Below are 26,707 nucleotides of genomic sequence, written 5' to 3'. Positions count from 1 at the left end.
GCGCTTGACCTCGCCATTGATAAGCGATCCGGTTTGGGCCTATATAATACAGCCAGCATCTCAAATCGCTGGACAGTTTAGTTTCGCAATTTGGCGATTGAGATCTCAGTAACCGAGTAAAAACTAAAGCTAAATCAATATGAAATACTTTGCCATTTTCGCCCTGCTCTGCTGTCTTCTGGGAACTGCTTTGGCAGCGCTTAAGAATCGTAAGTAATCTGTGAGGAAATGGGGAATGGAAATATCAAAACTTTGCCTGATCTCAAATTAAGTTCAGTTTGGTATGATGACTTTCTTCTTATCTTTTTAAAATCAGCAAATAATGTAATGATTTTAGATAAAATAGAAGGTTAATAGACCACCAATTTCCTTAATAAAACTTCAATTTAATACCAAAATTTCCATTTGGAACTTTCAGCAATCTGCGGTGAGGAGTTCGGGAAAATAGGCAACTGCCGTTCGCAGCAGAATATGTGGACCTACCGCCGAGACACGAACGAGTGCATCAAGTTCCTCTATTCTGGCTGCCATGGGAACAACAACCTGTTCGAAAACAGGGTCAAGTGCGAGCAGACCTGCAAGAACTGAGACTGCATTGGCCATGAATAAAGTTAGAGCTGCGGTTTTGTTATCCTAATGTGATCAGCTTTATTGTTTTCTTTATTAACTTGTTTAATAATAATTCATATTGGCTTGGCGCTTACTGTAGTTAGTGGCCGATTCAGTGTGATTAGGCTAGGCTATATATGTCCGATTTGTTAGCTATCTCTATATATATATATATGGGTTGTTATAACTATGAATATATATTTTTTATTTGTATATACTGTTCATATGCATTCGCGTGTTAGTTGATATTGTTAATCATGGAAATTGTCTTCGGCCATTGCTGATTATGTTGGGTTCAATCAGAGGTTATCTCTCCACTTCTTATCTGCCAAAACCAAAACCAAAACCAACAACAGCTAACTATCTTTCTAACATACCTATAATATTATTAAAGTGCAGATGTGTTTCTTTTTTTATACTTTTTCTTGTTTTCTGTGTTATCTTTGCTTGGTTAAATAAAAGTTACTCTAGAACTTAGCCTACTTTTTAACCTTCAAACGTGTTCGTGGTTTATTGTTACAAACAGGCTGGTTTGGGTGTTTCATTTCCTAGCTTTTGGGAAGTTCTAAAGTCATGTTATGGGTCTCAGCTTTCTTCTAAGTTTTTACAAATTTATAAATCTGAGAAATGAAATCCCCATCCAGACCCTCTTTCCGAATCTTCATTGCACAATCTGAGCTGCCTTTCCTACTACGCCTATTCCATTTTGGTTAGCACAGCGCTGCCATTGAAAGAACTCGATCCCGGAACTGCTCCGGAGCCTGGAGAGCCGTCGGCAGCTGTCACGCCCCCTGATGCCTGCTGAGTGGGCGTAGTCGGTGGCGATAGTGTTGCATGTTGCTGCTGATATGCCACTGCCGATTCGGCCAGATCCAAAAGAGCCGCCGACGAGCTGCCTCCCGCCATCGAAACTCCTCCCCCAGATCCAGATCCAGATCCTGAGCCTGAGCCTGATCCTGGACCCAAGCCATTCATGGTCATATCCTGAGCCTCGTGCTTCATCCTCATCGTGTTGTTATTGTTGTGATTGACCACATGCTGCCCCAAGGCCGGATGATGGGCAAAGGAGAGGGGTGGCAGGTGGAGCCCCGGAAAAGCCAGGCCAGCAGCAGCTGCCGCATGCAGCGACTGTAGAAGTGCCGCCGAATGCTCCTGCGCCTTCCTCCTAAGCTCGGCCACCGAATTGGACCTCGGATCGTGGCCGGATCCCTGGCCGGAAGACTTGGACGACTCCGGCGAACTGGCCGCCGAGCTGCTGCTGACCGGAATGCTCAGCGGAGCCACCACCGATGAGCCGGGCGGCGGCGGTGGTTTCAGGGAGCAGCAGGAGCACAGGCTCTGGAAGGGCGAAACACCTGAAAAGGGACAAGTTTATCGTTTAAAAATTGATTAACTGATTTTATAGAAATTTCATAAAACATAAATAACTTTACTAAGTGCCTGAAAGGAAAGTAATTTACAAAAACAAATCAAATTAAATTAAATTACAAATGAAAAGTTTATCAGACATGTCTGTGCCATTAATTGATTTTTAATTCATAAAATTCAATTTATGTTTGATCAAAAGTATTTATTCCCTTTACCCTGTATACCGTATTTATGATTACATTAAGATTTTCCCCCGACAAAGATAAGAAAATTGATTTCGATTTATCTGCAAGAGGAAGCACCTGCTCCCTCTCCCACTCCAGCTAATTCGATTAGACGGAAGTGATTTGGATTGATTTGGTGACTGATCGATTGACTCACCTTTCAGGCCGGGGAAGAGTGGCTGATGGGTGAACTGGGCGGCCAGGTGGGGCGGGAGGAACAGCGGTGGGTGGTTGGCGCTCCGCTGGGCCGCCGCTGCCGCCGCCGCTGCTGCCACGGCGCTCTGCTCACTCAGAACTGGGCGGAAGCCGCAGTTGCTGCAAAGATTAAGATTAAACTCATGTTAATAATGTCTTAAGAAATTAAAAAATATATATAAAGACAATATAAATGTTTTTCGAGTGTACAATAAACTCAAACAGAAGTCGAACTTGACCCTCGGCGATCCGGTTTGGACCTATATAATCAGCCAGCGTCTTCGATTTTGACACAGTTTAGCATCGTCAGTCGAGCTCGAGACTTCAGTCATATCAAGACAAAACTCAAAATGAAATACTTTGCTGTTGTTGTGCTGCTCTGCTGCCTCTTGGGAGCTGCCTTGGCCCAACTGAAGAACCGTAAGTATTTTTTAAATTGGTCTAAATAGGTTTTACAGACATTCTGTGCTGATTTGGTTAGGAGTTTTAACAAGAACTTATACTTAATCACCTTTCAGCTGTCTGTGGCGAGGAGCAAAGTAGAAAAGGACATTGCCGTGGTCTTATACCAAAGTGGACCTACAGCCAGGAGAAGAACGAGTGCATCGTATTCAACTTCTCTGGCTGCAAAGGAAATAACAACAACTTTAATAGCAAGGAGGAATGCGAACAGACTTGCAAGAATTAGAAACATTCCCCAGATCCTTTATATATATTAACTGTTCTTGTAATTGGTTAAGTTGTTGAGTTGTTATCCAATAAATATGTAACACAAACTCCCCAGTCTACCCTCGCATCTGTGCCACTGCACCCACTTCCACACTCAACTGCTTTGCATTTCGCCTGCACGCGCAGCCCATTCAGAGGCAAAAAAAAAAAAAATTAAACACCACAACACACAGGGCAAACGAAAACAACAAACAGAGTTTTAATTAACGCTTAATTGAAATAAATTAAAACATTTTTATGCGTAATTGCATTATTATTAATAAACCTAAATATTTTGTATCAGCCAGAGGGGTAGAGGGGGAGTATCAACACCCAGTTGTCATTTTTGTGAGCGTTTTAATTGAATGAAATATTACGCTTAGCCGCATGTCAAGGCAACGAGTATATGTACAGCCCAACAGCCCAACTGAACAATAAAAAACATTTAATGCAATTTGAAAATTTTAATTGATAAGCGAGACAACGTTCCGTGGAACTGCTAGTTTCCTATGGCTCTCATAATCCCCATTAATAAAATTATAGATCATAATACGCATACTTTTTTATTAGAAATAATTGCGTTTAATCAGCGAGCGCGAAACTTGAGCCGGAGCTGGCTTTCGATGGCCATGGGATAAGTGGGAAAAACTCAATTTCCATTTGTTCAAATTTACATTAGGCCTTGGGCCGCCCAGGGAAAAGTGTGTAAAATTTAATAACTCCGGCTAAGGGCGGGGCACCCCTGTGGCCTTAACAAATCTCTGGATATGCTAATCGAGTTGGGGGGCTTAGGTGGGCTTGCGAGCGCGGAAAATGACAGGCAGACCTCGCGAATGACGACCACAGCCACCGGGAAAAAGGGACCACAAACGTCGCGGCCACTGTCGCTTTTAATTCTCTTCGCTTTTCGGTTTTCACTTTTTATTTGCCCTCTTTTTTGATTTCCCCTCCATTTTCCTAAGCTCGTCATGTTTTTGGCTCTCCCTCATCCACCCGCAATTTGCTGTGATTTTTCCGAGGTTTTCCCGCTTTCCCTGGTCCTGGTTGTTTTTTTTTCGGTAGTTGAAGAATGCAAAACGCTGGCCGCTTGAAACGGAATTTTCGATAAGGTAATTGTGTTATTTTTTTGTCGTTCTAAAACGTCGTTTTTTCGGTGCTTTCGGTCAAGTCTTGATAAGAGATAAGCGTTGTAGTAGCGAGGTTAGAAAATCTATGAAGATGGGAAAGCACCGTTTATAAGGTAAGTTCTATATTTTCCTGGTGACGAAAAAGTTTTTTATTTTTAGCAAATTAAATTAGAAGAAAACTACAATTTCCTAGGTGGTTGAAAATCTCCGAAATTCCAGTTAGCTTTGAAAAGCCAACTGTTTTCCTCCCACACACATAAATATATATATAACCACCCCCATTTCCCCAATTTTCACCACTTACCCCGTGGCCCCTAATTAAGCTTCGAGCCAAAAAGCAAAAGTCCAAGCGGCAAAAACGAGATGAGAAAGCTCAAACAGCAGCCATTGCAAAAACAACGAAGGCAAACACTCGGGCGTAGACAGCCCCCCTTTCAACCCTCTTAACCCCTCCCCTAGCCTAACCATCTAGTTGCGAAAAAAGCAGTAAACTTAAACGTTTGCGTATAATTAAGCACTCATCCTTTGGTCGTAATTAAATTTTGCATGTGCACATCCAACAGATGCCTCGGACCCGAGTCTGGAGCTTGGGGCTCGTTCTAGAATATCTCTCTCATGTTCCGCCCCAAGTTCCCGCCCTTTTCACCCTGGCTTGCCCCATCTCCGTTGCCCCGATAAGCCTCTCTCTCTTTCGCTCGTGTTTTGGGGACTGGCAAAAATATGCTAATTGCTATAGGCGACTTTGCAGCACTGAGAGAAATATTTGCCTTAATATATAAATTTTTACTTTCTTTTGCAGTTTTTCTAGCTAAGGCTACGAATTTTCCTGATGTCGTTTTCAATAGTTTTCACAATCACAACCTGAGAACTTTGGACAAATTTTTATAGCAGTGCTTGGGGTTGGGAAGAGGAGGCGTTGCCATGTCCCACGCCCACTCGACTGCCGCTGCCTTAATTGCTATACTCATAGACCCAACCGCCCCTCCCGCCCGACTGTTCCCTCTCCCTCTAATTAAGACATTCACAAGCTCGAGTGTTGTCGTTGAGCTCGTTAGTTAGTACATAACTTTTCCTCCAGGCAGCGAAGAGATGTGCCTGGGATGGGGAGATGTGAGGAAAACGAGAGAGGGGAGTGGGGTTGAGGGGCTCTGTCAATGTCAATCTTGGGAGCTCCATCTCAGTTTCCACCTTGAGTTGCCGCAAAAGTTTTTCTTAAAATTTTCGCACTTTTCGCAGATTGCATTTAGCCAAGGATAAAGTTTCCGCGACTTGACATGCACATGGAAAATTCACCCCGTTTTCCAGCTCTGTGTGTGTGTGTGTGTGTAATTAGTCGGGCAAACATTTTAATGCTTTACGCAATTCTAACAAATTAAACTCAAGCAATCAACACCTACACAGGCTTAGCTCGCTCTCTTCTCATCCGCCCGACAAGTCAAACTTAATTTCCGCAAAATGTACTTTTTTCCAGGAAACTTTTTGGGTTTTCCCGCCCGCCGATGGCTCCACAAAATGCTTATTATATTAGGCTGCCCCAAAAAGTTTGCCAGCACGGAGGCAGCTTATTTTAATTGCATGATGAATATTAAAATATTTGCTTAATTTATTATTCAAGCACTCGCATTCGTGCGCGCACCATAAGCGGTCTGATATCCCCGCCCACACACCTGAATCACAGGTGGGGCGGACTGGTATGTACATATGTACATACTTTAAGTACGGGCCCTGTATGCGGATTTTCGGGGTAGATTCCCACGGCCGAAATACATATTTAGCTATTTGTGCATAAAGTATCTGTGGCGGGCTGGGGCTTTGGGGCCGCTGGTGGGTATTCAATTAACATTTTTAGCTCAAAACTTATTCCAGCGGATGCTGGTTCGAGGACTATCGTTTGGGGAAAATGATACTTGATGGATCTCCTGCATATTTCATAACCTTATCATACAATAGTGCTGGAACTCCGATCAAATGTTAAACTTAACTTCATTTTTCTCCAAGCTGCACCTCATAAACTTCCTTGAGTTCGTATTGTTTTTCGCTTTCTCATTTCTGCATTTTAAGTATCGACACTCAATAAAAACTGCATTCAAGTGTTTTTGGGGCGTTGCATAATTTGTGTAATTTCGCATTACTTCAGAGTTCCCATGGAGTGGCCCTGAATAAACCAGTTCTTGCCAAATATAGATGGAGCCCCTGGAGTACCCTCTTACGTCACCGGCAGCCTTGGCGAACCGAGACAAGTGCGGATTAGTGTTGAGTAATTATTTATTTAGTTTCTGGCATTGTTCGATTTGCATAAACTAAGCCAGCTAAGCTGAAAGAAACGCCGATGAGTGCCTGGCGATGAATCGCTTCGCTTCAGATCGAGATATTCCACGGCCTTTTGGCGTGTGCTGATGGATGGCAAGGACATCCGGTCCTGGGGCATTTGAATAACAATATCAGAGGCGAGCTATCACAGATTCAGAGTGCTCGAGATGGAGAATTGATTTGGTCAACCGTTACGGCAGCAAAAGCAGCGGGGATTCGAGGAAGGGGAAGTCGGGTGAAATGATTCAGCAATCGGAACGCGTGCTCCTTCTCAGTGGGATGTCCTTGGTCCTCGGGACTTGCATTGTGGCCCGGCCGGATCCTGTTCTTTTTTTTGTTGTGGTGTAATGATTGTTATTCCAGCGCGTTGACATGTGAGCCAATCTTTTTTACTCCTCCCCCCTTTCTTTCTGCCCACCCATGGCCTCTTCGCCGTCTGATGAGACCGCCCACCGAATATAGGAAAACAATTCACGGGGAAGGCATTGGCAAAAAACGAACCGCCTTTTGTGCGCCTTCAGGCTGCTGGCATATGGTTAGACTCTCCGCAGGAAAACTCAAACGACAAACAAAACACCCTCGTTTACGCCCAATTTAATTTCCAGCAGTTCAAGTAGCTTTTTATGGCCTTGTGGCCAGGCATTTCTGAATTTCCGATTTCGGTAGCTAAAATCAAATGGAAGGGCGGACTATAATCTTAGTCAGTCTGGAGGGACAAGGTCAAAACAGACAATACTATTATACACATGCCAACATGCCAAAAACTATAAAAATGGAAAACAAAATTGATAGTTTAGAATTGATAAGCGTTCCCAGAGCCCTATAAAAGCTGACAAGGAGCCTCTGTAGCTCAGTTGCCTTCTTCAGGTGAAGAATTTCAAAATGTATAAGCTCGTAGTCGCTTTATTTTTCGTGATAATTGCTGGAGATCGCTGTAAATCTTTGGCAGATTCTTTGACAAATACGAATTTGGAGACCCAGTGCAACGTACATTGCAAGGAACTCATAGCTAACGAGACTCGAGCGGATCCGAACCACATACAACGCGAGTTGAAGGCGAAGTTGAGAAGGATAGAGAGACAGCTAATTGCTGTTCAGGAGACTTTAAAAAATGTAACATCCCAGGACTTTGTGGAGAAGGAGGGCAGTTTTAAAGCCCTCCAATATATGATTAAAGATACGGAAAACCAGTTCAATTACAGATTTACAGCCATAGACGGGATGTTAACTAAATTGGATAGAAAAATCATCCCACGGGGGTTTGAAAAGATCGGCTCCAGGTATTTTTACATAGAAAAGAAAGAGAAAGTGACTTGGCGTAGTGCCGAATCGATCTGTATTGAGCTGGGAGGATACCTAGCAGCCATCAAGGACCAAGAAGAGTTGAACTTACTAGGAAACCATCTTGATAATGCCTATTTGTACTGGCTGGGTATTTATGAGGTGGCGATGAGGGGCGACTTCGGTTCTGTGACCGATAAGGCTAAGCCATTTATACTGTGGGAAACGCTAGAACCCAAGTACATAGACTCCTCGCTTCACTGTGTTATTGTGCGAAACGGCGTTATGTACGTGGACACGTGTGAGAGTCGGCATTATTTCTTTTGCCAGGCAGATGACAGTGTTTAGTATTCATTAAGAAAAAAATAAATAAATAAAATATAAAGTTCAAGTGTTTTCTCGAGCCAGCCTCCCAATATAGTTAAATAAAAATAACTCAAGTCAAATCAAGATGGCTTTGCTGATTAATAGGAGCTGGCTGCCACTACTGACGAGAGCTGGCATTTTCATTTCCTATGATCTATTAATCTGGTCAGGCTTGCAGAGACCTTAAAAATCGGCAAAATCTTACTTTGTATACTCATTTACTCACTTTATACTATAATAAAATACATATTCATTCCACTGATTCTGCTGGCATATGATTAGACTCTCCACAGTAAAACTCAAACGACAAATGGCCAGGAATTTCTGAATTTCCGATTTCGGTAGCTAAAACCAAATGGAACAACGGAAGTATAATCTTGAAGGGTCTTCATGGTACTAAACTGAATTTATGATTGAGTTGTTTTCCAAATAGGAATGAAAGTTAATAAAAGGGAAATTTTGTTGTTTTACCAAAACGACACAACTATTATATAATCGATAAGGCTCGTGTGTGTTTTTATTAAGGTTTATATATATTATATAAAATTTTATATTATTTAAAAAAAAACTGATTTTTATTATCAGCACATTCCCAAAAATGTAAAAAAGAACACAAACTTGATAAGCGTTTCTAGAAAGCTTTAAAAAGCAGGCAAGCAGCCTCAGTAAATCAGTTGCTAAATAATTTCAAAATGTACAACTTCTTTGCCGCTTTCTTCTTCGTGATAATTGCTGGGGATCGCTATAAGTCTCTGGCAGATTCTTTGCACAATAAGGACTTCGAGACCCGTTGCAACGTTCTGTGCTTCTCCAGGATGGGGACAATGATGGACTACGTTGCTGCCAACCAGGAGAGGTGGGACACCTGCAAAGAACTCAAAGCGAACGAAACTCGAGCGGAACAGAAACCATAAACAAAGCCAGTTGGAGGCGAAGCTGGACAGGATGGAGAGACAGCAATTTGCCGTTCAGGAATATTTGAAGAATGTAGTAACCGTGGAATTCGTGGAGAAGGAGAGCAGGACGCAAGCCCGTCTCACAGCCCTAGAAAATAAACTTCAGTCTATCCAAAACAAGTTAGACAACCAGGTTGCAGCCATACAGCAGCTGTTATCTAAATTAGACAGAAAAGTCATCCCATCGGGCTTTGAAAAGATCGGTTCCAGGTATTTTTATATAGAAAAGAGTGATCAGAAGACTTGGATCAGTGCCAACTCGACCTGTATCAAAAAGGGAGGATACCTGGCAGCCATCGAGAGCCTTGAAGAGTTGAGCTCATTAAGAAACCGACTTGATGATGACTCTTATTACTGGCTGGGTATCCATGAGCAGACGACGAAGGGGAACTTTGTTTCCGTTGCCTCCGATAAGGTTCCTCCATATATACAGTGGGCATTGCGAGAACCCAAGTATGTAGACTCCTCGCTTCACTGTGTTGTTGTGAGAGAAGGCGTTATGTACGTGGATCCTTGTAATTTGAAATCATTTTATTTCATTTGCCAGGCAGATGGAAATATTTAGAAGGAATGAAATGAATAAATGAAAATAAATAACTTCAAAGGCCTCGACGAACAGAGTTGTCTATCTTGATGAGTCGGGCATAAAATGGAGTGCAGAAGACTAGGAGGAATTTATGATTAAGTTGCAGTCACCATCAGTTATTAAACAAGCTTTTTCTGGCAAGAGATGGCACATCGTCAATTTCTGCTAGCAGAAAAGGGTATCTTATAGTCGCCTATAGCTTTTCTTCTTGTTCTGATTACTAAAAGGAATTTTCGAATTCTTATTATTATTATCGGCATTTATTTAAAATAAATAAGTGCGATAGGCATTTACTGTAGTGTATATAATAAGGAATAAAAACAAAATTTGATAAGCGTTTCCAGAACCCTATATAAGCAGGCAAGGAGCCTCAGTGAAGAATTTCAAAATGTATAAGTTCTTCGCCGCTTTCTGGGGACCGGTGTAAGTCCCTGGCAGATTCCGGGTGCAAAGTACATTGCAAGGAACTCATAGCTAACGAGATTCGAGCGGGACAAAATACCTTCGTGGAGAAGGTGGACAGGATGGAGACCCATCTCACAGTCCTGGAAAACCAATTTCAATCCATGCAAAGGAAGATAGACAATCAACTTACAGCCATACAGGATATTTTATCCAGATCGGATAGAAATGTTATCCCACCGGGGTTTAACAAGATCGGTTCCAGATATTTTTATATAGAGAAGAACAATGAGGATAGCTGGAATAATGCCAGGACGACCTGTATCAAGAAGGGAGGACACCTGGCAGCCATCAAGAACCAAGAAGAGTTGGTCTCACTAGGAATCCACCTCGATAAACATTCTTATTACTGGCTGGGTATCCATGAGGAGATGAAGAAGGGCAACTTTGTTTCTGCGGCCTCTGGCAAGGTTGCTCCATTTATATCTTGGAAACAGGGAGAACCTGAATATGTAGACTTATCGCTTCACTGCGTGGTTCTGAATGATGGCCTTATGTACACGGATCGTTGTCATACCACCCCCCATTTTTTCATTTGCCAGGCAGATGATGATGTTTAGAATTTGTGAAGAAATAAATAAAAAAGTAAGAGATATTGTTAAATTGGTTTCTTCTTTGTTTTCCTTTGTAACTCCTTGTGAACAGTTTTTTATATGAATTTAATCAGCCTTCCAATATAAATAGTAGCAAAATAAAAATAACTCAAGTCAAGGGTTGATAGCTTTGCTGATTAGGAGGAGCTTATATGAAAATGAAAATGAAAAATTTATAATCACTATATTTCTCAAATAAATAAATATTCATTTCACTGACCCTGCGGGCGGATGGTTAGACCCTCAACAGGAAGACGATCTATGCATTCGTACAACAAATTTTCCTTGTTTTAAACTCCACAGGAATGAGAATGGTCAATGTTTTATGACAATTTAAGTGAAAGAGTGCATTCCATTTCATTATCAGAATATATGAGAAATATTTATAATGAAAGAAATAAATATAATAAGGAATATGAAATCGAAATTGATAAGCGTTTCCAGAACCGTATAAAAGCAGGCAAGGAGCCTCAGCAGCTCAGTTGCCTTCCTCAGCTGAAGAATTTCAAAATGTACAACTTCTTTGCCGCTTTCTTCTTCGTGATAATTGCTGGGGATCGCTATAAGTCTATGGCAGATTCTTTGCAAAATAAGGACTTCGAGACCCGTTGCAACGTTCTGTGCTTCTCCAGGATGGGAACAATGATGGACTACGTTGCTGCCAACCAGGAGAGGTGGGACACCTGCAAAGAACTCAAAGCGAACGAAACTCGAGCGAAACAGAACCATATACAAAGCCAGTTGGAGGCGAGGGTAAACACGATGGAGGAGCGGCAAATTGCCGTTCAGGAGTCTTTGAAGAAAGCAATACCCCAGGAGATCGTGGAGAAGGTAGGCCGGATGGAGTCCCATGTCACAGCGCTAGAGCTCATAGCTAACGAAACTCGAGCGGAACAGAAACACATGCAAAGCCAGTTCGAGGCGAAGCTGGACAGGATGGAGAAATTGCAAAACGTCTTTAAAGAGTCTTTGAAGAATCTACTATCTAGCGATCTTATGGTTAATGTGGGCAGGGCGGAGGCCAATCTCACAGCTCTAGAAAACAAAATTCTATCTATGCAAAGCCAGTTAAACGGCTGCCATTCATCCATTCTGGAGGTTTTACCCAGATCAGATGCAAAAGTCGTGCCACCTGGGTTCAAGAAGATCGGTTCCAGGTATTTTTATATAGAAAAGAACGTTAGGCAGACTTGGATCGGTGCTAACTCGACCTGTGTTGAGAAGGGAGGACACTTAGCAGTCATCAAGAGCGCAGAAGAGTGGCTCTTAATGAGAGACCACCTTAATAGTTACAATTATTACTGGCTGGGTATTTATGAGAAGACAGCGAAAGGTCACTTCGTTTCTGTGGCCTCCGATAAGGTTCCTCCATATATACAGTGGGCATTGACGAGAACCCAAGTATGTAGACTCCTCGCTTCACTGTGTTGTTATAAAAGAGGGCATAATGTACGTGGGCCGTTGTAACTCAAAATATTTTCATTTCATTTGCCAGGCCGATGGTATTTAGTATTTATAGAGCAATAAATAAAGTACTGTTGATTGATTAGAGTTGGCTGGCATTCCACAACTTTATCTTACAGAATCCACAATCTATATATATTTATATAAATAAAATAAGGTTATAAATATCAGCTTTTAATTTTTCTCAACCAAAAGAAAGCCTTTTTTAAGGAAAGTATTGATTTCACTGACTTATTTTCTTGGAAAATTAATAAAAAAAAAGAAATCCAAAGTTTCAACTTCAAAGGCCTCGGCAAACAGAGTTGGCAATCTTTATGCAGTCTTGGGAAAGTCAAAAAGATTTCCTTTTTCTATCTAAACGTACTAAATATTTTATTTATTTTTAATTCCAAAGGAAGGATAAGAATACATTTGAGTTCATTATCAGCATATATAAAAATATATATAATAAGGAAAATATGGAATGGGAAATCGGAGTTGATAAGCGTTCCCAGAACCGTATAAAAGCAGGCAAGGAGCCTCAGTAGCTCAGTTGCCTTCTTCAGTTGAATTTCAAAATGTATAAGTTCTTGACCGCTTTCTTCTTCGTGATAATCGCTTGGGATCGCTGTAAATCTCTGGCAGATTCTTTGCAAAATAAGGACTTTGAGACCCAGTTCAATTTTAATTTCTTCTCCAAGATAGGGACAATGATGGACAACGTTGTTGCCAACCAGGGGAGGTGGGACACCTGCAAAGAACTCAAAGCGAATGAAACTCGAGCGGAAGAAAACCACAAACAAAGCCAGCTGGAGGCGAAGCTGGACAGAATGGAGGAGTCCTTAAGGAACGCCATACCCCAGGAGTTCGTAGAGAGGGTGGGCAGAATGGAAGCCCATCTCACAGTCTTGGAGCTCATAGCTAACGAAACTCGAGCGGAACAGAAAAACATACAAAGCCAGTTCGAAGCGATGCTGCACAGGATGGAGGATCTGCAAAATTCCGTTAAAGAGTCATTGAAGAATCTACTTTCTAAGAAGTTTGAAAGTGCAGCCCTAGAAAACGAACTTCAAGCTGGGCAAAGCAATTTAAACAGCAGCTATTCACCCATTCAGAAGGTTTTACCAAGTTCAGATGCAAAAATCATACCACTTGGGTTCAAAAAGATCGGCTCGAGGTATTATTATATAGAAAACAACAGTCGGAAGACTTGGATCAATGCCGAATCGACCTGTATTAAGAAAGGGGGACACTTAGCAGTCATCAAGGACCTAAAAGAGTGGCTCTTAATAAAGGGACCATCTTCATGAAAAGACTCACTACTGGCTGGGTATTTATGAGAAGACGACGAGGGGCAACTTCATTTCTGTGGCCTCCGATAAGGTTCCTCCATATATACAGTGGGCAGGAAAAGAACCCAAGTATATAGACTCCGAGCTTCACTGTGTTGCTATATATGATGGAATAATGTACGCGGACCATTGTTATACAAAAATGTTTTTTTTCATTTGTCAGGCAGATGGCGATGTTGAGTAGGCGATAGAAGGCGAAGGGAAAGGCTTTATTCTATGTCTACGATTTTGACTTAACTTCTTAAGAGAGGACTATGTTTTACCCAACTTTCAAATTAGTGAAATAACAATAGCAGAAGTCAACTGTTCTCAGCTTTGTTGATTGATAAGATCTGACTGCCATTCCACAAGTATATTTTACGAAATCCAGAATTAATATATATATATATAACTGATAATAAGGTCATGAATATGCACTTTTCATATTTCTTAAACCAAATAAAGCTTTTTTCAAGGAAATGTTTTGATTTGACTGACTTCTTTTCTTGGCAAATTAGTTTTCCTTTTGCCAGATTTAAGATGAATAATAAGTAAGTGAAAATATTCAAGCTCATTAGTATGTAAGCCAATTACTACTGTAGTTGCAAGAAGCCCAACCCCTCGTCTATATCCATGTCAGCACCCTCACCCTGTCCCTCCCCCAGTCGGGCGGTCCAAACGATTATAAACCCAACGATCTGCTAATTGCCTGCGTGTCATTAAGCCTCCACTTACAAAGGAATTAGACAAACAAACAATAAAATTTATGGCAAGTGTCGCATTTTGTCATCAAGCAGCGACAGAACCAACTGCCACCAGAAGAAGGGAAAACTGCTTTCCAACCCCTGGCGAATATTTACAAAAATCCGACAAAACGAGAAATTGCGACAAAATGTCACCCCTAAGTGGGCGATGCCATCTCGCTCTGCTGCCGTCCTGCCTCTCTGTCTAATGCCCTCCGGTTTTTCTTCTCTGGCGACGATGACTAAATTAGCAATAGATTAAGGGGGTTGGATTAGCGGGTGGACTAGGGGAGGCAACAGACAATGACCGCAATGAGAGCAGTAATGACATTAGATGCTTGGACGGCCGATTCTCGACTCTCGATCCCTTGTTTTCCACTGAGGAAAACCCTTTTCAGGGGGTTGACTTCTTATAACTTATGATTTCTCAGCCCAAAAAGTATTATATTTATTGCTATTATTATTTTTTTTAGATTTAGATATGTAAATAAATATTTTTTTTAAAAGTATTTTTTCTGAGTGTCCTTATGCCATTGACTCCTGCGGTGTTTTTCTCTCCTTTTCTGTCCTTTTCCCGTCGGATTTTCCCGACTCACGGGTTATTGAACAGGCGTGCGCAGCGGAAGGCGTTCTACTTAATGTTTTGGATGGAAAACGTTTAAATTCCATTGGCGCACTTCCGGTCAGCGGATGTCGTGTGCGCCAGCGGAAACATTAAGAGAGCAGTCTCCTCCCCCGAAAATCCTGTTCCAAGGAGTAATCCCATCCCTGACCCCCCACTAATGATGCCGGCCATCATCGATATGGCCGACACGTGCAATCTCGAGGGCGCCCAGTGTCTAATCATCGGCGGAACTCCCGCTATTGTCTCAGCCTTATGTGGGATATGCTGAATGGCTATCCCAAGTCCGGAGTTTCCCTCAGCCACTGAGCGGACCAGAAGATAAATGACTTGGATGATAGTGCCGCGAATTGATTTTCTCCGGAAGTTTTGATTCGTTGATTGGGTGGGATTGTTCAATTAGGTCAAGATTGAGTTTAAGTGTTTTTAAGAATGATGAGAATCGATTGACTATATATTCCCTTAAAATCGGTTCATCAATATAACCATAATCTATATATCTACTTAGCAAAGCGACTTACCTATCGCTGGCGTTGCTGCCTCCTCCGAAGCTGCCGAAGATGTGGCTTCCAAAAGCGGCTGCCGCAGCTGCCGAAGAATGCGGCATCTGGGGGGCGTGTGGAGTAGTTGGCGTGGGCGTGGAAGAGGCCGAATTGTTCGAGGAGGCCGGCATCCTTGAGCCCGTGGTCAAGGACATAGGCCCACCCACCTCAATGGGTGAGTCGGTGTTCCGCGAGTTCGAGGGGCTGCTCGGCCCCTGACCCCCACCTCCGGTTAGGGACGTATGCTCCTGATCCCTGTGCATTCCAGAGGGGGATGGTGAGCCGGCACTAATAGAGCCCAACGACTGGGAAGCGGAGTGCGGGGTGGCAGTCAGCTGATTGGAGGACAATGGCCGCTCATTGTCACTGGAATCCAAGTGCATCCCGCCGCCGGGACTGCGGGAATGGGAGTGCGAATGCGAGTGGGAGTGCTGCTGCTCCATTTGCCCGTTAGCCAGAGGGCTGTGCGACCGCTGACGAGGCGGCATCTCATCCATGTCGTCGTCTATTTCACCCGTGATGTCTGGCGAAGATTCGCGAGAGTCGTGGAGCTGTGGAAATGGAAGAGAATAACGTTTTTGTATTCCTTAGTTAGTCTCCACTTTAGATACTCATTAGTTTATGTAATACTAACACTAATTCTAATGCTAAGAAAAATAAAAATTCAAATTTACTTACCTTGTCTAGAGAGCTGCTGCTCTCGCCATTTTCCCGCTTCCGCTGCTCATCCTTGAGTCGCTCCGCCTTGCGCCACTTGGCCCTGCGGTTCTGGAACCAGACCTACGGGGTTGGAAAATGGGAAACTCGAATGAAATTGAGAAAGTTTGGGGCAAATTGCCATGATATGGCCACATGTCTATTATTATTTATGCCACGGGCAAGCTGCCTCGTTGACTCCCGCTGCCAGCCAATGGAAAATTGAAAAACTTTCCCCACACACAAACGAAATTTTCCACCTCAGAAACTTTAACAATTTGCGTTGTGCCACCCCAAAAAATGTGTGGGTTTCCCTTTGTCTTTCCAGCCAATCTAAGGCATAAACAAACAAAATCTGATTTTCAATTTTCCTAAGGAAGACAAAACAAATTTGGCTTGTAATCAGCGCCTAAATTGGGGTGGAGGGAGGCGTTATCCTCACACACACATGGCCTGACTGGATCTAATGAGGCTCAATCAAGACAATGCCCTGGCATCCTTAGACACATCCTTTGGATTGCTTGCTTATGCGCGCGTGTTTCCTTTTCTTACCCCCATTTTCCCCAATTTCCCCCGCTTGCCCGCCAATTTTCCGTACTTCCCGTTCGTTTCGTTTGCTTTTAGTTCCGGTTTGCGTTGATTCCCCAGCTTAGAGCGCCCTCTAATGGGATTTCCCTGCTCGGTCGCCATCTTGAATGAAAATCACTCTCTATATGGATGTGTCTTTGTGTGTGTGTGTGTGTAAGTAAGTTTCCTAATCAAAATTCAAATTAGACATTGTGCAAAAGTTGGCATTTTGGCTCCATTGTTGTAATCATAACGCAGCGTAAAACAATTTCAGCATACTTTGGCCTCCAGGCAAGCCCCCACCCACCCACTGGGCCATCGCTCTCTCTTCTGGCGGCCATGTTGCCCCAGCCTGTGTACGGCTTCTGCTCCTGTATCTTCCGCCCTTTTGCCTGGGCAAACAATAAATTGCGCACAATCCAACCCCCAAAAAGGAAGCTCCCTTCAGCACCCCCCCCCAAAAAAAAACAGCCACCCAGTGCGAGGTCTGAACTTTTCCAGTTTTCCTCGTTTTTTGGTGGTGACGCCCACCAGTTACTTAATACAATATTTATGCCATAAGCACATTACCAATAAAATATGGCTGGGTAAACTTTTTTTCTCTCTCTGTGTGTGTGCCCCGGGGGTAGAAAGAGAGAAAGAGAAAGACATTTATAAAGAGGAACAGAGAGGAAAGCTAACGATAAAAACAGCTTCTCCTTCTGACTGCTCCTGTTATTACGACAAAAATTTAATAATGAAAAACAATTGTGTGCGTCTGTCTCTCTCCCTCCGGCCCTTGCTCTCTTTCTCTCTCACTCTGCCTCCCTGTCATAATTTCATGCACAATTTTGCTTTGTTTTATTACACACAAAATTAAACGTGTTTCTTATTTATTCAATTCGCTTGGTTTAGTTCCTTGATTGCCTGCTTGGAATTACTTTTCCGAAGGGGATGGGGCCTTGGACCTTTTCAAATATATCAGGGTATTGTCTGAGCTATATTTTTGGAATTTCAGGTTTGAATTGCAAGTTAGGAAAGTTCTTCTTTTGCCATTTGAAAAGAAAGCGCAGACAGGCAAACCAAATTGCTGGTATAAGGTTCTAGGCTGTGTAAATTCGGAGCATACTTTTAGGGGGCACCAAAATCCCGACCATGTAAATTTGAAGTAATTTCAGGGATATTGAAACATATAATATTTCATTAGCTTAACAATGCATTCATCAAATTTGGATTGATACAAATCATTAACTAAATTACTATTTACCCTAACAGCCCACTGCACACGTCTTTTTTTATCAACACATCAGAAAGGATCCTTTCGAGGACCCACTTCGACCCACTTCAAGTAATTTTGTTTACCCAGGCAAACGCCAGAAGCGACAAAAATTTCACATAATTTCCTAAGAACAATGAACAAAGCAATTATTCATATACTTGGCAAACACAATTTTTGCGGTTACAAGTTACGAAAACCGATTTGCCATGAAAACGAAAACAAACAAGCAAACAAGCGGGTAGCGTAAACAATACAAAGTTGTAAAGCAGTGAATTACAAAGGAAAAACCATAAAAACAACAAACATACAACAAATGGAAACAATGGAAACACCACCCAAAAGCCAGGGAAAAGGGGAAGCAGGCGCAGGGCAGGAGGTCGTCTATGGGTAATTACGGACAAGTGCGCACCATTAGCTTCCGCAAACAGTTTGTCCCGATCCCGGAACACTCAATGCAAACAACACCCAAAGACCAAGGACCAAGGATCGAGAGCCAAGGACCTCGGTGAGGCAGCTCAAGTGGAATGAATGAACAGATGTGTTAATATCAAACGCATTTTGCCCTGGGCTAAGCTGAACCCTTTGCAACAATAATTGGGCTACCGCAGCAGCCGACACCATCCCTTTCCCTTGCCCCTGCCCTGGGCCCTTCCCAGCAAAACCAGAGTCCTTCCCCCTGAAACCGCCCATATCCTGAGGCCAACATAAGGCAGACACGATTCGATTCGACGGCCATCAACTTGGATCAGCATTAAAGGATTACTCGAGCAAATGCAATTATTTGACAGGCATTCCGGTCAGCCAGCCACCCCACTGCACTGGGAGAAATAAGTTGGGCTTCTTGGGAGACATATCTAAAGATATTTTCTTCAGATAGATAGGCTATAGGAAAGGTAATGCTGTATAATTATCGTAAGTACAAGAGATTATCTGCCTAGATGATAATGACTAGTAATTCGGCAACCTCAAAGACATTTTCCCAGTGCATTTTCCTCACCCCCTTCAGCTCTTCCATCCATTCCTCATCATCTTCTGCGGCTTTTTTCTCTTGAGCAGTTTCTCACTCGCCTCCTGGGACCTCCGTGATTATAATAAATTATCAATTATTGGCATTATATGCGGTGGCAAGCCTTTTGCGGTGGTTCGAGTGGGTGGTGCCACATTTCCGATTGGGCGGCTTTCCAGTGGGTGTAGCCCTTTCGCATTGTCATGCTGCACAGCACATTAATTCTAATCGAATTAGATATGTATGAGGTGCGTAGTCGCCGAAGTGAGAACCGGTAATCGCAGTGGGTTAACGACTTCATTATTTATCGCCTTAGACTGGGATATTGATAACTATTATTGGGCTGCCTGAGAGAGGGCTTACTGGGCGATATTATTATTAATGTATAGCTGAGGAGACCAAGGGAATTTGATTGTAAATCTCCTAGTTAAATAGCTGGCCAATAGGGACTTCAGAAACTAATCAAAAACTAAAGTATATTGAGTCTCTCTCTCTGCTATTTGTTAATAAAATATCCTTTGTCAAAAAGTAAGCAACTTAGAACTTATCGTTTAATGGCATGCAAATCTCTTCTAACAACATTTTCCTATGGGTAAGTTCCTTTCCACCCCAGACAGCCCTTCGTACCCTCTATCATCCCGTTCAAAAATCAAATTTCCCACTCATTTATCAATCAATATCAGTTATTAGAAGGCTCTACTGTATTAGCTCGACTTCAAAGTGCTTCGTCCTTGTCAGGTGGGCCTGTTACTCCTCCTTCCAATCCCAGCTCCCGAGCACGATATGTCCCTGATCCAGATGGGGCCTTAGCCATAAGCTCGCTGGGATGTACATTAAGTAAATGATTTTTGCACTGAACTCAAATGCGTTTCGACAGGAGGGAAAACAACGCAGACGGCTGACTTTATCCCGGGCATCAAAAATTGACAGACAAAAAATCGCGTGGAAAACGTATCAGGTTACAGGCAAGTGAGCGGCTAAACCGGAGTCAGGGATGCTGGGGAATCAACCGAAGTACACATAATAAATTTTATTATAAAATTTATTTCCGCTACGCCGTTGGCCGGGCCAACAGAGAAACGGGAAAAAACAACACAAAAAATGTGTCAAAATGCGGTTGGAAAATGCCGGACTCACCCTCATCAAAATATTTGGCATTCATTCCATTATCGAAATCCCAGACTAAGCTGTCCAGTCGAAATGGTCTTCGGTTTCGTTGCTTTTTTCCACATTTTTTGCCGCAATTTCGTTAAAGAACTTCGGACAGTGAAAACTCGGACCACGAAAGTTGGTTGGGACACCTGACAGGCTGAAGGAGGGTGGGATCTCCTCGTTATTAACTTGTAATTTTGTTAGGCTGACAAGTACACGTGTTTGCGACAAGTGTCCCATTGTCATAGGGCTCGAGAATTTGTAAATATCAAGTTGCCAAAGTTTTTTATGTGGCAAATTGAATTGAGAGTATCTGGTTACGCCTGGGAAAAAGCTCACTCGAAGGCGCCGGGGCTAATTGTGCCGGAAATAGAAAAATGGAGAGGATGCCGTAACGCCACCAAAGTGTTTTAATAGCCACCAAAGTGTGCGTGGGTTTCGCGACAAACGTGTCTAGTTAGTGTGGCATCCTCATTAAGTTTCTGCCTCCGTTTCCATGTGCATAATTTGCTTTCAACCTCAGGAACGACGTGCTCGAGTGGCCGCAGATTCGCCTTTCCGCCCACCTAAGATCTTGCATTTCCATGCCATTTCCCCCAAAGCAGATCCGCTAATTGTCATTTTAATCTGACAAATGCAGCTCACAATTCCATGCAAATTGCCCTCGCACTTACCTCTTTCTGTAAGCAATCTTTTCCTGACTTAATTTACATTCGGATCTGCTATACTTCTCAGTGCCTACATCTGAGTGACGGAAAATGATTCTAATTTTGGCTACAAGTACCAGAAATTAATCATGAATAATGGAAAAAGGTTACAAAGACACACTTCAAGGGGCAAAGAAAGGTTAAGATTGACGTTTCACTCTAAAAACTTGTGTGATTTGTAAGATTTTCCAGGAAATTATGATGGATTAATAAACAATATAGTTAATAAAGCTATTTTACAGAGAAAAGTGTTTCCTTTGACTGCCTAACTGGCACAAATTTCCATTGCAATTTTGAGGCTTTGTGCTCCCAGCCAAACGAAGGACTCCTCAAACTCTTATATTGAAAATAAATTTGATTTTGCGGGGGAGGTCGGAAAATGGGGGCTTTGCAAACAGCAGAGGAGAGCAATTTGCTTTCCACTTTCCATTACTTGCTTTTCGTTTTTCGTTTTTCATTTTTTATATTTTCCCTGTTAACGCTTAAGAACTTTGCATATTTTGCTGCTCGGCCTGTTTCTGGCTTTCTGTGCGAGTATATAGAAAATATTTTTAAGGCAGTTATTGCATTAGGTTGGTTACAGGAGCGTTTGCCACCCCCCGAGCCCGGAGTCGACCCGAACCCGTTGGTAATCCCCGAATCCTTGGGCCTGTTCAGCATGCATATGCATTATTAATCGAGTCCGGGGAGCGGGAAGTTCCAGATGGAGAGAGATATAGAAAAAGCGAGGGCTTTGATCAGGCGGCGTGACCGTTCTAGGGTTGTCCTTCGCTTTTATACTTATGAAATTTGATACGATTTCGCCAAGTTCTTGAGTTCTGAATTTAATATTCCTCAACTCTTCTTATTTTGCATAATTTTCTCAAATGGGAACTAAGGAAATCAGTGGAAAAGAGGAGATTTCGTCCTTACCTGAACCCGTGCCTCGGTCAGGTTGATTTTCATGGCCAGATCCTCGCGAGTAAACACATCCGGATAGTGGGTCTGGGCAAAGGCCGTCTCTAGCTCCTCCAGCTGTCCGAATTAAGAATTAAAAACGCTTTCCTTCCACCTTGCCCCGCCTTGACTTACCTGTTGCAGTGTGAAAGTGGTGCGATTCCGCCGCTGCTTCCGCCGGACAAAAGTCTCATCGTGTATGGCAGGATGATACGAATAGCTGGTATCTGTGGAATAGAAGACAGGAGGGAAGAGGGGTATTAGCCACGTTAGGTGTTGCATTAGCCCTCTTAACTCGACTAGTTGCACTAAGGCGTGGTGCCACTAAGCTGGACTGTGTCTTCTTCGACTTGGCCATGAATTAAATAGTTTAAGAGGGATTTTTCGGGATTTGATTCAAGGGTAGAGCATAGGTAGATGCCATGAAGAGATATATAGAATATAAAGTAGGGAATATGAAACTGGCATCTACTTAGGCCTTGGAGAAATAACATTTAAGTCGATTCTCTGCTAGTCCTACTCTCAAAATTCAAATTGGCAAATATATTATTTACAGATTGTAAAATGTAATAACTTTCCTTTTTGTGAAGCATATTTCTTTGAAGTTCCTCAACCCTTAACTTATTTACAGGCATTAGATAGAATTCCATTACTTTTTTCAATATCTCCAGCCAGGCCGAAGTTTTCTCTAAATTTTAAATGACCCAACTATGTATAACTGCCTTGGAATTCATTCAAGCCAAAAGTTTTCCCCGCTTCTGTGCCCTTCCTGGTGAGGCCACCTCCCTCCTGGGCTTTCCTTGTCCACTTGGCTTTTGCTGAAAGCCAGCTGTTGCCAAAAATTGCAGGCTAATTGAATTTTCTAGCAGCAGCGCCATTTTGTATGCTACGAAATATTTTATAACTGCCTTTTGAGCCAGAAAGAGAGACACCGAGGAAAAGGAGAGGCGTTGACAGCCCCACTTGACCTCCGGCCCCAAATGCCCGCTCTGCCAGCCCCCGGAAAATGGAAAACCAAAGTCGAAAGTCGAAAGGCGGAAACTTTGTCGGACCTTTTTTGCTACGGACTCTCGGTTCGTTCGTGTTGTAAAATTAATTTTCAATTTGATTTTAAATAAATAATTAGCTGGCAAATTGCAAAATTTAATTTTAATTTTCTTCTTGCCAAAGCCGAGCAAAGCTGTCGTCTCTTTCGCTCAGGCCTCTGCCTCTCTCTCTCTCTCTCTCTCTCTGAGTGTGTGTTAACTTTTTTGGGGGCTCTAATCCGATTAGCTGAAATGTTGTTACTTTGGCATTCATTTTCGCCAGTCGACCCAGTGCCACCCCCTTTCTCTCGATTCCCTGGAGACTCCGTAATGCGCACTAATGTTGTTTGCCATGTTTCCACTGTCTCTATCTCTATGCGAGAGCAAGTGTCGCTATGCCTGGCATCGATTAATATTTAATTATGAAAATAATTACAAAATGTTTTCGGCGTCTTTCGACATCAGGCCATCTCAGGTAAGCCCAAGGATGTTCTCTCTACCCTGCTAATGAAGCCCGCATTTCGGGCCTAAATCAAGCAATCAAAGAGGTAGGCAAAGGCCATGAAGAGCTATGTTATCTAATCGAATAGTCAATGAGTTCAGCTCAGGGCACTCAGAGTGAGTTTGTGGGGAGGCTGGGGAGGAATAGGTTCCCAGGAAAGGTGGTGAAATCGGAACTTGAGCTTAATGATTAACATATCATAGCTGGGATATTACTAAGCAAAAATTGTTAAATGAGAGGATTCTGAGAGTTGCAACTCCTAATGCTCCTGTATTTTCTCTTCATTCCCAAACATTTCCCAGATAATCACGATCACGACCTTTCCCATCTGCTCATCACCAGTTCATCCTGCTGCAGTGCAATTTTCTTGCTAATCAAATTCTTTGCAGCCAATAATTGCCTAAAATGCAAATGGAAAATGCCCCAGGCTGGACGGAAAATGCTTCGGGCCGAAAAAGAAGACCAGAGCCTGTGCCACTGACGTTCAAGCGGCTGGCAATTAGCACAATTAGGTTTCGAGTGCAAATCCCAGAGCGCAGAGCCAAAGCTGCCCGAAAACCGGGCAATAAGAATTTCATGCTGAAAGCTTTGGCCACACACAGTCAGTCAGTTCAAGCCAATGGAGGATTCTACCACCCCACCATCCAACATTTCCCATTTCCCATATCCCATTTCCCGGCTCGAACATCAAACGTCATGCAGCAGCCCCGGCAGCAACAACAAGTCAACTAACCGCACTTGTCAGGAAGACAGGATTAACAAATCCTTGTTGCCAAATTGATTCAAAAAGTACGCAAAGGGGCGCAGACAAGCCACCAGTCGGCCAGCCAGCCATCTATATCTCTATATAAACCTCCCTGCCACCCAAGCAATCCGTCTCGCTGTACACTGAGAAGAAATATCGAACTTTTAGCTGATTTAAGTCGTGAATGTATCTCTTCCATGGCTATCTAAACATCTATTCTATATCGAAAACATCTTTAGCAATAACTTCATAGTAAAAGTATATAAAATTAATCTTCTTATTCATATTATTTGCATGTTTTTCTCCCCAACATTTTTCTTAGTTCACTGAAGCTGCTCTGCGTCTGCTCGTTAGCTGCGCCGGTAATGGGAGATAATTCAATTTTTAAACATTTGGCATAACAAGCGAAACCATCATTAAGGGATTTTCGGTCTGGGAGCAGTCAAGTCAAGAGTCCTGGCAATCAGCTCGGCCCCGCCCATCCAGAACTAGCAGCCTTGAGCTCCGCCCACTCGGGCATCCGAGCATCCGTATCCGTATCCGTAAGATACATGTCTGCAACTTTGTCTGACGGTTCTCTGCGATGTCTCTACACGAGTCCAAAATCAATTCTCATTCGATTTCAGTTTCGCTTACTTAATCTGAGAGCCAGGAATTAGCATTCATTATAGTTCTTCCTCGGCTGGCCTAGTTTCCTTGGGCCACAGCTCAAGGATTCCCCCGGCATAAGGTCGAATTCCCTCGGAAAGTGTCACCGTCTCAGTTTCAGTGCTCGAAAGTCCGGGCACGCGTTGGCAAAATTTTAAATTAGTTTAGCAATTGAGAAGCATTCTCGGTGTCAGCTCTTACCGGAGGCAGGGGGAGGGAGTGTCACGTCAAGGAATCACGAATCGGAATCTCAAAAAAACAGCCAGCAAATTAAATTAGCTATGCAAATGTTCTGGGGAACTTTTTATTTTGATTCGTGAGCCATATTTATTGGTTATGTCATAAGGGAGGGGAGTGCCAGTACGCCCTAAGTGGATTCGTTATGGGAATTTTCGCTGCATTATGTGTTTTTCATTGAATTTTGTTAGGAAATGTTGAAAATAAGCTATAAAAATATCTGAAAACTTAACTTGAGTTCTTCTATATCAAGAAAGATTTCTTATCCATAGTTTAGTTTGGATTATATAAAGTCCGAACCAAGTGGAATCGAAACCAAGACTCAAATTATCACTCGGCAAATTGCATTAGGGGCACTTGCCTCTCATATAAGCCTTCGCAAATCAAAAGCGACAGTCCCTTCGAGGACCTTCGACCCCTCGACCCTTCTAGGACCCTAACGGGAACATAAGTTATCGCCCCGTCCGTCCGTCGTCTGTCATATTGAATCAGTCAGCAGTAAATAGAATTTGCACCTGATTAGGATTACGCAGCAGGCGAACGTGCCAAGATGTTACGTAATGCGTTCGTAAGTCTCCACCTAATCCCATTAGATGGCGCACATTCCCTGGGAGATGAAGAGCCCCGAAACCTGCCCACCGAATGCGCTGCAATTTGTGGCAAGCTAAGCTCCAATTTTTGCAGGGGGGATACCACTTTTATATATGTTTTGGTTGTTAGATGCCGCGCCGGTGCCTTTTATGGTTAGTGGGTGGGAAAAAATCAATAAACTATTCCGTCGGCGGATGGCGCTTTGATTTATGATTTTCGATAAATGCCTCAGCACTCAGCCTCAATCTGTCGAAATCTGTCGCCGCATTCCGAGTGCCGAAGGAAAATTTGCATGCCAAAGCATTAACGCTTTGCCATTCGATAATTGCCAGAAATGAAATCTGAAATCTGAAATCTGAAATCCAAAATTCCCCACTCCCTCGCCCTTTTTCAGTGCCCTCCCCCAGTCCCTCGCCCAGTCCCCAGCCCAATTCGAATGGATCGCTTCACTTTTCGACACGTTCACGTTTGCTTGACTTTGCCTTTGGCCACTCCTTTGCTCCGAAAATCCCCTTCCGCATGCGAATATCGATTGAGTTGCCCCTGCCCCCTCTCCTCCTCAACCCACCTCTCCTCTACTGCTTTTTTTTTATTCAATTATAGTTATATGGCAACGGGTGCCTCTGTCCCTGCCCCTGCCCCTGGTACTCCGACTCTGGATTCTCGACTCTGGAGTGCCAGGCAAAGTTTATTTGGTCCGGATTGGTCGGGGAATGAGACTGAAAGAGGAACTGGGATTGGGACTGCGAACATGGAGTGGTTCTGGGCGTCGAGTGGTGGCCAACGGGAAATCAAATTGCCCCGCTGTGGCTTTTCTTTACACCCAATTCATCGAAATGACGCTTAAGGGGATTTTTCAGTAACTCCACTAAGCTTTATAAAACTTAAAGTGGAACTTTAATTTGTAGACAAGGCTTATCTCTGTATAAGCAGAACTTGTTGCACAGCAGAATGGGAAGAGTTTAAGCCATTATCACTCATCATTCTTTCAACTTCCTCATAATCGGGAATTCTATCTCTCAGAAAGAAGCACTCACTCTCTTCTCACTCCAACTTCGCCTAGCACTTATCCTCTGACCGAGTGGCAAACTTTTCGAGGCAAACAGCAAACTCTCGACATGTGCGACCATGAAATCTGATATGCCACATAGGGGGAGGAGAGAGTACAACC

At 43.0% G+C, this 26,707-nt stretch overlaps 3 protein-coding genes across 3 annotated transcripts in view; 2 read left to right on the top strand and 1 right to left on the bottom strand.

Annotated features, from left to right (window-relative positions):
- The first annotated feature begins 63 nt into the window (after positions 1 to 63).
- On the top strand, positions 64 to 642 carry LOC108110992 (chymotrypsin inhibitor SCI-III). The gene is made up of 2 exons (XM_017220300.2): positions 64 to 209; positions 419 to 642. The coding sequence occupies exons 1-2, from the start codon at positions 140 to 142 to the stop codon at positions 586 to 588; spliced, it is 240 nt and encodes a 79-aa protein (XP_017075789.1). The 5' UTR covers positions 64 to 139; the 3' UTR covers positions 589 to 642.
- LOC108110985 (homeobox protein OTX1) overlaps positions 629 to 26,707 on the bottom strand; it is a 36,247-nt gene continuing 10,168 nt past the window's right edge. Inside the window, exons 3-8 of the mRNA XM_017220294.2 lie at positions 21,924 to 22,015; positions 21,765 to 21,866; positions 16,145 to 16,246; positions 15,446 to 16,017; positions 2,359 to 2,516; positions 629 to 1,964 (exon numbers count right to left, since the gene is read on the bottom strand). Of these exons, the coding sequence (XP_017075783.2) occupies positions 1,306 to 1,964; positions 2,359 to 2,516; positions 15,446 to 16,017; positions 16,145 to 16,246; positions 21,765 to 21,866; positions 21,924 to 22,015 (1,685 nt within the window). The 3' untranslated portion in view covers positions 629 to 1,305. The remainder of the gene's footprint in view (positions 1,965 to 2,358; positions 2,517 to 15,445; positions 16,018 to 16,144; positions 16,247 to 21,764; positions 21,867 to 21,923; positions 22,016 to 26,707) is intronic.
- LOC121529964 (male accessory gland serine protease inhibitor-like) lies at positions 2,705 to 3,327 on the top strand. The gene is made up of 2 exons (XM_041818116.1): positions 2,705 to 2,816; positions 2,915 to 3,327. The coding sequence occupies exons 1-2, from the start codon at positions 2,747 to 2,749 to the stop codon at positions 3,082 to 3,084; spliced, it is 240 nt and encodes a 79-aa protein (XP_041674050.1). The 5' UTR covers positions 2,705 to 2,746; the 3' UTR covers positions 3,085 to 3,327.

The sequence above is a fragment of the Drosophila eugracilis genome, unplaced genomic scaffold (genome assembly GCF_018153835.1).
Source record: "Drosophila eugracilis isolate 14026-0451.02 unplaced genomic scaffold, ASM1815383v1 contig_2152, whole genome shotgun sequence".
Classification (NCBI taxonomy): Eukaryota; Metazoa; Arthropoda; class Insecta; order Diptera; family Drosophilidae; genus Drosophila; species Drosophila eugracilis.
Note: the sequence above shows the minus strand (reverse complement) of the source record. Positions and strands in the feature narration are given on the sequence as shown.